The 10,212-nt window shown below is 42.3% G+C and overlaps 1 protein-coding gene across 2 annotated transcripts in view; it reads left to right on the forward strand.

Moving 5' to 3' along the window:
• The window catches only part of fgd1 (FYVE, RhoGEF and PH domain containing 1), a 32,131-nt gene extending 28,958 nt beyond the window's left edge, over positions 1 to 3,173 (forward strand). For both annotated transcript variants that reach the window (XM_038298432.1, XM_038298430.1), the window contains exon 18: positions 418 to 3,173. In XM_038298432.1, the coding sequence (XP_038154360.1) occupies positions 418 to 693 (276 nt within the window). In that variant the 3' untranslated portion in view covers positions 694 to 3,173. The remainder of the gene's footprint in view (positions 1 to 417) is intronic.
• Positions 3,174 to 10,212: the final 7,039 nt, after the last annotated feature.

The raw sequence follows: 10,212 nt of genomic DNA on the forward strand, positions 1-10,212 counted from the left end.
GGAATTACAGAGTATTTCTTCACTGAAAGAAGAGCAAAACACTGCTCTGGAGGCTTTTCTCAGAGGAAAAGATGTTTTTGCTCTTCTCCCGACTGGTTTCGGCAAGAGTTTGATCTATCAATTGGCTCCTCTTCGTCGTCGCTCTGTTAGTACGTCATATGCTTCGTTGATCTGATTGGTTTATTTGGCCCGTCTATCACCAACATAGGCCAATCAGCTAACCAGTATTTTCGCCCCTTCCCAAAATTACTTCAACGGAAGGTTTCCAGATGGATATGCGGAGCAAATCCATCTGGCGGAGTCAGGTTAAGGGAGAGGAGGGTGTTATGGGCTGTTTTTTTGGGAGGCCGACCTGATCTACATCATTATTTCAAGTCCAGCCGAGATCAGAACTCATCATGTTCTTGTTTTCCACAGGATGTCAAGGCGCAGCGTAGCATCCCTCTGATTGGCTTTGAGGTCTCTCAGCCTGAGTCATGTGATCGCCTGGAACGGCGACACGCCTTCAAGATTTCCCAGAGTCACCTGACTCTTTACTTCAGCGCAGAGGGGGAGGAGCTACAGCGCAGATGGATGGACGTCCTATCGAGAGCCGGCAGAGGGGAGGAGCCTTTGATCCATCAGCCAATCGTGGAGAGCGTGGAGGAAGAAGGGGAGGAGCTTAGTGCTGAGGTGGAAGGAGAGAACACTTGATTTTACTGGAGCTAAAACATTGAAGATGATGATGATGATGCCATCATGAAAGTCTGTCCTGATTGGAAAGCAGAATACGATAACTAGATCCTGAAAGAGTTTACAATTTAGCCAAAACCAAACCGCAAAGCAAACCTAGAACCACAAGTCAATCTGATCTCACAACAGTTAAGATCCAAACTAATCCAGGAACAAACCAGGACAGCTAGAAGAAATCTAGAACTAATTCACGTATCATCCAAATTTGAACCGCAACCGATCTGAGACGCACCGGGTTCGAAAAGCAAAGATAGAGAAATAATCATCAGGAAAAGGAAAACCAAACCTGGACAGGAAAATTTGAAACCTCTTGAGGACAAAGTCCAGAAACAACCTAAACAGCTGGAATCACACATGGTCCAGAATCAATCCAAAGCTTTTCTGGACAACCAGAGGAATGTGGACTTGAGGAGGAAGCTGAGACTCCTGCAAGAGAATGTTCAAATTCGTTTAACGTCATGAGACGGAGAGATAGAGCTCTGACTGGGCAAAGCTCAACATTTATCCAGCAATTCCCTAAACACACACATTCTCCTAGTGGGAACTATCCCACCCCTACTCAAAGAACTTTCTCACACACGAACATTTGGTTATTCCCAAGAAAAAAAAACAGCCAGATAAACTCAGAACTGGTCTCCTGTTCACGGCATGAAGGACGCTGATTGAACTCATTCTAATCTCTCATGACCTTTCCTTCATCCTTGTCTAGAGTCGGGAGGCAACTGCTTTCTGTCATCCCCACGCTTAACTCCATAACTTAACCCCAGCATACAGATTGGTACAAGACTTCTAAGCAATCACCCCTATTTAGGCAGAGGACAGGCACACAAAATATTTTATCTCGCAAACAGGCCAAGGAAAAAAATGCTTCCACAGGAACCACAACGGATCTAGAACATTTATCCAAATCTTACAAAAACGAGTAAAGATCTCATTCAGAGCAACAACAACACACATTAAAACTATGAAGAATTAAGGCAGAAGAGTCACAGGAACCAAAACCGATCCAGACCAGACCTTTGGCAGAGGTACCCGGTCAGAACATTTCCCAAATCAGCCTGTGAGGTTCTGCTGCTCTCTGGGTTCGACCTCCAGACGGAACCAACCTTTCTGTTCGGATTCGGGAGTTTAAAGCTACGATCCATTCCTCGTCAGAGGAGCTAGGTCTTCCTTCTGAAGGTTTCTGATGTGATTGTGGCGCCGTCTGCGGGGACAACCCCCCCCCCACCCATCTCAGATCGCTGCTGGACAGGAGCAGGACCGGATCATCCATGGCCGTCCAGCGCAGGATTTTTTCAGCCAACAAAAGAATCCAATCCTTTATCAGGATGTTAATACAGATACCAAACAAGTGATGAACGCTTCGCCGGTCCCACAGCAATCATCTCAGAAACTTCATAAACCACAGGAGGTTTCGGACCCTCGCAGAACTTCCTGTGGTGGACAGAATTTCATTTCAAAACATCAAGTCCAACATGACGACAAACAGCACAAACTAAGCGCCAGAGGTTCTGTTCTGGAGGCCCTCACCAACATTCCTGCAGGTCTGGTCCAACATCTGGTTCTTAAAAAGAAATGTGTATAAAAACCAGAACCCACACAGAACTATTACCCGTTCAACCAATGCTGAGAAAGTGTGAGCAGGTCAAGCACATACAGAACCGACTGGTCCCCTCAGAACCCCAGAAGGTTCTGTAGAACTTGACAGAGTATGGAACATTTAAAACATCCTGAGAAAGACTTTATTAGATTTATTACATTTATTGAAAAGAAACAGTTTGATCTCAAACTATGTTTCCCAGCTTCCTTTACGCCCCACGTGGTTTGCTGCCCTCTACTGGTGAGTTTGGGTACAGCTGGGTTTTATTACTGTGTTATCTGTATGGATATATATTTATTTTTATTTTCTGCAGGTCTTTGATTAACTTCCTTTACTTCTGATTCAACAGATTTAACAAGAAATTTAAGACTGTTTAAATATTGGATGTTGGAGGCATGAGCAGAAGGAAGTTAATTAAAAATTCAGTATCTGAGCTTTTAAATGTGAGTTTTATGAATTAGAGAAAATCTATAAAAATGTTTAAAAAATTCAAATCTTCGATGTAATTCCGTAAAAACTTTGGTTTTATTTAGCGCTTACTCATCGCAGGTGCTGGTGATGATGTCATCTCCAGCTGCTTTAAGCCAGCATTAGGGAGCAGCTGATTGGCCGGAGCACGGACCAATCAGGGCTGGGGTTGGCTGGACACTTCCTGATGTTTACTGCCAGAAGAAAAAATCACAGAACTGAGGAAGGAGGAGGAAAAAGGACACTGATGAAGATGATGATGATGAGTTTTAGACCAAGTCCCTGACGGTTCGGGAGAACCGCCAGAATTGGACTTTGGTGTGTTTGGACGATACTGCTCCAGTATCTCTTCCCTTGTTTGGCAGAAAGCGTTTAAAAAAAAAAAAAATTAAATATTCTTATTGTTGTTCAAACTTTGAAGAAATGCAGATGCTTTGGTTCTCTTAAAGGTTACCCTCAGCGGGTTCTCTCTTTGGGTTCTCTTAAAGGTTAGCCTCAGCGGGTTCTCTCTTTGGGTTCTCTTAAAGGTTACCCTCAGCGGGTTCTCTCTTTGGGTTCTCTTAAAGGTTACCCTCAGCGGGTTCTCTCTTTGGGTTCTCTTAAAGGTTACCCTCAGCGGGTTCTCTCTTTGGGTTCTCTTAAAGGTTACCCTCAGCGGGTTCTCTCTTTGGGTTCTCTTAAAGGTTACCCTCAGCAGGTTTTCTCTTTGGGTTCTCTTAAAGGTTACCCTCAGCGGGTTCTCTCTTTGGGTTCTCTTAAAGGTTACCCTCAGCGGGTTCTCTCTTTGGGTTCTCTTAAAGGTTACCCTCAGCAGGTTTTCACTTTGGGTTCTCTTAAAGGTTACCCTCAGCGGGTTCTCTCTTTGGGTTCTCTTAAAGGTTACCCTCAGCGGGTTCTCTCTTTGGGTTAACTTAAAGGTTGCCCTCAGTGGGTTCTCTCTTTGGGTTTTTTTAAAGGTTACCCTCAGCAGGTTCTCTCTTTGGGTTCTCTTAAAGGTTACCCTCAGCGGGTTCTCTCTTTGGGTTCTCTTAAAGGTTACCCTCAGCAGGTTTTCTCTTTGGGTTCTCTTAAAGGTTACCCTCAGCGGGTTCTCTCTTTGGGTTCTCTTAAAGGTTACCCTCAGCGGGTTCTCTCTTTGGGTTCTCTTAAAGGTTACCCTCAGCGGGTTCTCTCTTTGGGTTCTCTTAAAGGTTACCCTCAGCGGGTTCTCTCTTTGGGTTCTCTTAAAGGTTACCCTCAGCAGGTTTTCTCTTTGGGTTCTCTTAAAGGTTACCCTCAGCGGGTTCTCTCTTTGGGTTAACTTAAAGGTTACCCTCAGCGGGTTCTCTCTTTGGGTTCTCTTAAAGGTTACCCTCAGCGGGTTCTCTCTTTGGGTTCTCTTAAAGGTTACCCTCAGCGGGTTCTCTCTTTGGGTTCTCTTAAAGGTTACCCTCAGCGGGTTCTCTCTTTGGGTTCTCTTAAAGGTTACCCTCAGCGGGTTCTCTCTTTGGGTTCTCTTAAAGGTTACCCTCAGCGGGTTCTCTCTTTGGGTTTTTTTAAAGGTTGCCCAGTGGGTTCTCTCTGTGGGTATCTCTATCCGTGAGTCTGGCTGTGTTCATTTCTGATCAGTGACAAAACTTTTGTAAATATAATTTATTATTCCAACCTAATGCTGATGTGACAGTGTAAAGGTCAAAGGTCAACTATTAGCTGTTCCTCCAATCAGAGCCAAGCAGGAAGTTCAGGGTCAGTAGTAGATTTTAAATATAATGTTTTGATGGAAGTGGAAGCTGGGGGTAACTGTTAGAGCAGGTGAATTTGGTACCTAAAAGGTTCTGTTCACATCAAGGTCTTTTCAGAGCCATTCGGATCGTTTGTAGGCACAGCAAAACTTGTTAAAGGGGGTATCCGCACCTTTTACATATGGTCCGCTTTAAATGGGTCAGACTTTGTTTTCCCCCCTTGGTCAGGTCCTTTCAAGGACATGTGAAAAAAATCTACTGAACCCCCCTTTTTGACTAAGCAACCGGACAGGGAACCACTTTTTGAGATGTCTTCATCCGTTTCTCTTCTGGTCTGAATATAAAACCTGCCTTGCTCTAACCCAGCTATAGAAAGTTTTTATCTCTTTGGATCTAGCATGCCACTGAAGCAGTGTCTATTGCTAAGCAAGGGGTGGATTTGTTTCAGCTAGTGATCTCCAACGGCTCAACTGAGCAACTCTAGATGCTAACAACGGTTCCAAAGAACAGAAGAGCTGCATCAAGGACTACCAGAACCATTTCCCCTTCATGTTCTGTCCTCGTTTTATAATTTGTTTCCAATGGCACCAACCATGTAGCCTGACGTAGTCCTACTCAATTCTAGTCAGAATGAGTCTGATGCTGCTCCATAGAGCTGTGATTATGGGGCGTGTTTCGAACGAACCAGGAAAAAAAATGCCTCTGCACTCAATTGGATAGACCTACAACCAATAAGAGGAACGGAGTGCGTGGCGTATGTTAAGCGACGCATAGTTGTTGTCAACAAAATTCAAAGCGTGCAGTTTCACGCCTAGAATAAGAAGATGAGCCTTGATCGCGTTTCTCTGTTCCTCTTTTAAAATTAATTTGCTGTCGATATCTTCTAGAACAGACCTAATAGCAGAATCTACTCACCTCAACTCTCCAGCGGCAGCCATTGTTGTTGTCACCCAAGCGCGCTTTGGTGACGTGGTTGATTACGTTACTGTTGATCATCTGTCCATCATCGTATAAAGCCCGCCCTGACAATTTGATTGGCCCACCAGATATTGTGCGAGCATACTCGCGCTACTATTGAGCAATGCCAGACCGAACCAACCATGATCTCAAGCATCACTTTGTTGTTATAGTCTAATGGCAAAATTTGGTTGAATATGATGGCAAACTGGACTGAGCTGTCTAAGTACATAACCCACCAGTCCACAGACGTTTCCTCTCTAGGTAGAGGTGGGTCTGGCAGCTTTGCCTCTGGAATGAGTTTTTCTTTGGTCCCGTTCCTGGAGAAGGTGTAGTAGGTTTAGAAGGTAGTCAGATGTTGGCAAGTTTGTACGACAACGGAGGGACATGAGGGCCAAAAAGGGCGGGGAAAAAGGGTCCCAGCGTTCTCGCACACCTCTCTCTTCTAGCTGGTCCATCTTCACCAGTCGTTTTTCACGATGGCGGTCATACAAACAGAACAAGCTGGTAAGGTACGAAACAGGAAATATGCATAGTGTAGAGCGGATGTAGATTTGACCAATCAGAGGCCTCCTGTCTGCGGGACTGTCTGCGGTCACCTACATTTACCCATTCCAACTAGTTTGACAAAGGCTTGGTAAAAAGCCATTCATTTGATTCAGCTGTGTTGGAGCAGGGATGCATCTAAAACCTGCAGGACAGTAAATCTTGAGGACCAGGGTTGAAGACCACTGCTCTAAGGCATAGCCTGTTCAAAATCACGCTTCATGTTGTTTCTGTTTGAAGGCCTGATGTTGCCATGGCGGTAAAGGATGTGAGTCCTTCACACATACAGGACAGGGGGAGTTATGTAATGGATGGGGTCTAGCGGCGGACCTTGATGGTTCTAAAACCTTTCAGCCAGGTTTCATGCACAGGTCGGAATGTTTAAAATGGTGCATTAAGTTAAACTGTTTAAATCCCCAAAAAACTTTAAGACCTAATATAAAAATGTGTCGATGTATTTTTTCCTTTCTTGCTGTAACCAACATCTGGTATAACAGCTCCCACTCGTTTACATTAGACCCAGAGCGCAAAGTTCTGTGGATCATTTTTGCAGACCTAAATAAGATTACAGATAAATGAATGGAAAGGAAGGTTATCTATGTTCTCCAGGTTCTGTTTGTAAATTAAATGGTAAAGAGCATCTGATAAAACTCAGATTAGTTTCATAAACAAAAATTCTTTACATTTTTTGTATTTTTTTTAGACGTTAATGTGTTAGCTCAATGCTAACAGTTTCCCACTGCTTCTATGTATTGTGCCAAGCTATGCTAGCTTTGAGAACCACCTGGGTCACAGGCTACTAGCTTTTAGTTCTGGATTTCTGGCTCTCTGGTTGGTTCTTTGGTGCTCATCATATGTTCTTATCGTGTTTTTAGCATGTGGAGCAGTAAAAATGGAAGGGAATGGCCACAGGATCTTTTAGCATGTGTTAGCATTGTTTGTTTCTGTACGAAGAGAATGTTAGGGGCTGCAAGGTTTTCTGTTAGCAGTGTTATAACTGGTTCTCCCCAGATCTCACCGGTTATGACCAGTTCGTTTAAATACTGTTTAGTTCTGACTGGTTAAAACTAGTTCACCCTGGGTTTGACCAATTGGTTCATTCAAACGGGTTCTAATTGGTTCAGACTAATATTTGCATTTTTTTTTTATGTTTCTACAGATTTTCCATTATTCTGACAGTTTTTATGTATCTAAATGGTTTCTTCTTCTTACAGCTGTTACATTTTCTAACTGGTTTTCACAGGTTTTCACCAATTGAACCGGTTTCTAACTGGTGTTAGCGAGTTTTTTCTTACATTCAGAGTTCTTGGATTTTCACTGGTTCTTGCCAGTTTTAACTGCCTCCAACCGATTCTCCTTTTACTTTTTTTTTTTTACTGTTTCAAACTGGTTCTTACAGGTTTCTACTCATTCTCTTAGGCTCTAATTGTTGTAGGTTTTATTTATTTTTTTGTTTTACTTGTTTGGACAAGTTGGTCTCCTAAGCTTCCAAATCAGTTCTGATTGGTTTATTTGGATATAAGTGGTACAGATGCATAGTTTTGAATAGTTCTTACTTGTCCTTACTGGTTTGACGGACCCAGAGATAATTTTTTCCATGTTTTTTGTATATATTTTTACGGTATTTTATGGTATCGGTGCCTTATTTGTTAGAACTCGTTGACACCGATACCACCATGTTAGCCCTGGATGGGGGCCCCGCCCAATACTGGTATTGGTGCAACACTACAAAATAACTCAAACTTGTTTGTTTTCTTAAAAATAACAACAACTTGTAATCATTTGAGATAATTAAGAACCAGTTACATCCGGTTTGATCCAGTTCTAACTTTTTAAACACAAGTCAGTTAGATCTTGCAGAAGAACTGCTCAGATGTGGCTTTACAGAGAGTTACTCGTGGTTAATTGTCATCAAATCTAACTGGTCAATGTCAGGTATAGCTGGTTATTTACATGGAGACTTATAACCACATATTATTATCAGGTACATCAACTTTCAACCAATTAAAACTAGCTAAGCACAGTTATAACTGGTTACAAGGAGGTATTCCCAATTATAGCTTGGTTTTAACTTTAACAGTTATTTACCCCTTCATCAGTTTTGTTCATTTTCTTTTGATCCTAACAAAAGCAGATGATATATTCCCTGCCTGTGAATCTGTCTTCTTGCAAAAATGTGTATGTTTGATATGGTAAAATGAATTGATTGATTGATTGCAGGTTTTTTCGGTTAGTGGCCGGCCACTGCCTTCCATGATGTCACTGTCTGTTTCCAATCATGCACCTCTGTGAAATAAAGTCAATGAGGTTGAAATGGAAAAAATAAAAGTGATTAAATGGCTTTGTGTGTTTCCTTTGTGGAAAGGGTGGCGCCCCCTGCAGTTATAGCGGGGAAAATGTGTTAATTGGATTCCTGTGGTTTTGATAGAGCAGTTTAGGGCAATCTACATCAGAAAAAAAAGAGTAACACCTTGCTTTCACTCACAGGCAGAGGCTGATTTAGGAAATTTGGGGCCCTAAGCAAAGACAGGCAGGGGGCCCTTTGAATGGAGAAGACAACACATCAAACAACCCCATTCTCCAGATAGAGAAATGTTAATAGAATAGACATCCATTATCTGTTCTAGGTTGTGTCCCTCTCTTCTTGTCCCTTTTCTTCTTGTTTTCCTCTCTATGTTTTGTACTCAGCTGACTTTTCATGCTGTCTCTAAAGGAATGAAAGATTTTTTCCAAGCACTAAGCTCACTTAGCTGATTGCTCCTTCCTGTGTTTCCAAAAAGGCCAAAGTAAATAACCCAGTCCTTCTTTTCACTGTAGACAAGCCATGATCTGCTTATCTGTTCTCCATTTTTCATTTGGATGAAATCATAGCTGCATGAATCATGACAGCAGACAAGATAGAGGAGAGCAGGAGGCGGGGTTACCAATCTACTCGCTCTGGAGAGCAGAGTTCGCTGCTTTTAGATGTTGTCTCCAAAGTCTCCAGTAGCAGAAAAAAGTCTCTAGATTTGGCGCTAGGAGCTTTTTAGAAATCAAAGTGCTAGAGGGGTCTGAAAAGTGGCTAAATATAGCGACTAAAGCGCTAAGTTGGCAACACTGCTCTTTGCATGGTTTGTTTTCAAATGGTTTGCTGCTGTCTGTTTGGACCTTTCTGAACATGTGCAGCAAATGGACTGATCCAATATGGTGGACACTGAAGGGGGGGGGGGGGGGGGGGGGGGGGGGGCTGAGACACACTTAATATTATCAGCGTTCTGATGGCATTTTAAACAAAGGATTTTTATCAAAAAAATAATTAATGCGCAAAAATAAGGAATAGTTGTATTAACCATACATGGAAACAGAGTTTTATGGGGCCCCCAGGAACTTGGGGCCCCGCCTAGTATTGCCTAATGGTAAATCCCCTCTGGTTAACATTAAGGTTAACATGTTTTTTAAATATCATTACCATTTGATATTGGAAATATGTCAGAATTCTGACTTTAATTTCAGAATTCTGACAGCTAACAAACATGTTAGCATCAATCCGTAGCCATGATTAAAAAAAAGTTTAAGCATCTTCTGCTTTTCCATTAATAAAACAGCATCACCAGGGACCCATCAGGGACGTAAAAAGTCGTCTAATTCCCTCATTTTCCACCAATGTGTTACTGGCCCTCCCAAACAAAACTAAAACATATTAAACAAATTAAACAACTCTTTAACTTAGCACAAATAAGTGAATATTAAGGTGACAAAATAACTAAGGTCAATGTAAACAAAATCCCCCCCTCAGTTCTTTGGGACAGTGGTATGTTCCAGCTTCCACCCAAGGCTGATCTGCATTTGAACCTCAGAGAAAATAACAAGTGTGAGTTAAACCAGTCAGACAGATTAACTGAAGTTTACACCCATTAGAAAAAAATAAATCTGAATGGAATAAACTAAATCTGGAACTAAATATGAACTAGGAAACTATACAAACACTTAGTGGTAGAAGGATCCACCAGACTGGGATTTAGCTGTATTTAGTTTGTTTTACCTGTCATTGACACACAGACCTATAAACATGCAGGGGTGCAGAGGTGCTGCATGAGCAGCAGAAAGCTGGAAGATGATTGTTTTTATTTTGGCAGCAGAGGATTGAGCCAGACAGTAAACAAATGATGTCTCCACCAGCTTTATATAAGCGGTTTGTTCTCAGCAGGA

The sequence above is a fragment of the Cyprinodon tularosa genome, unplaced genomic scaffold (genome assembly GCF_016077235.1).
Source record: "Cyprinodon tularosa strain WSP-4 unplaced genomic scaffold, ASM1607723v1 ctg407, whole genome shotgun sequence".
NCBI classification, from domain to species: domain Eukaryota; kingdom Metazoa; phylum Chordata; class Actinopteri; order Cyprinodontiformes; family Cyprinodontidae; genus Cyprinodon; species Cyprinodon tularosa.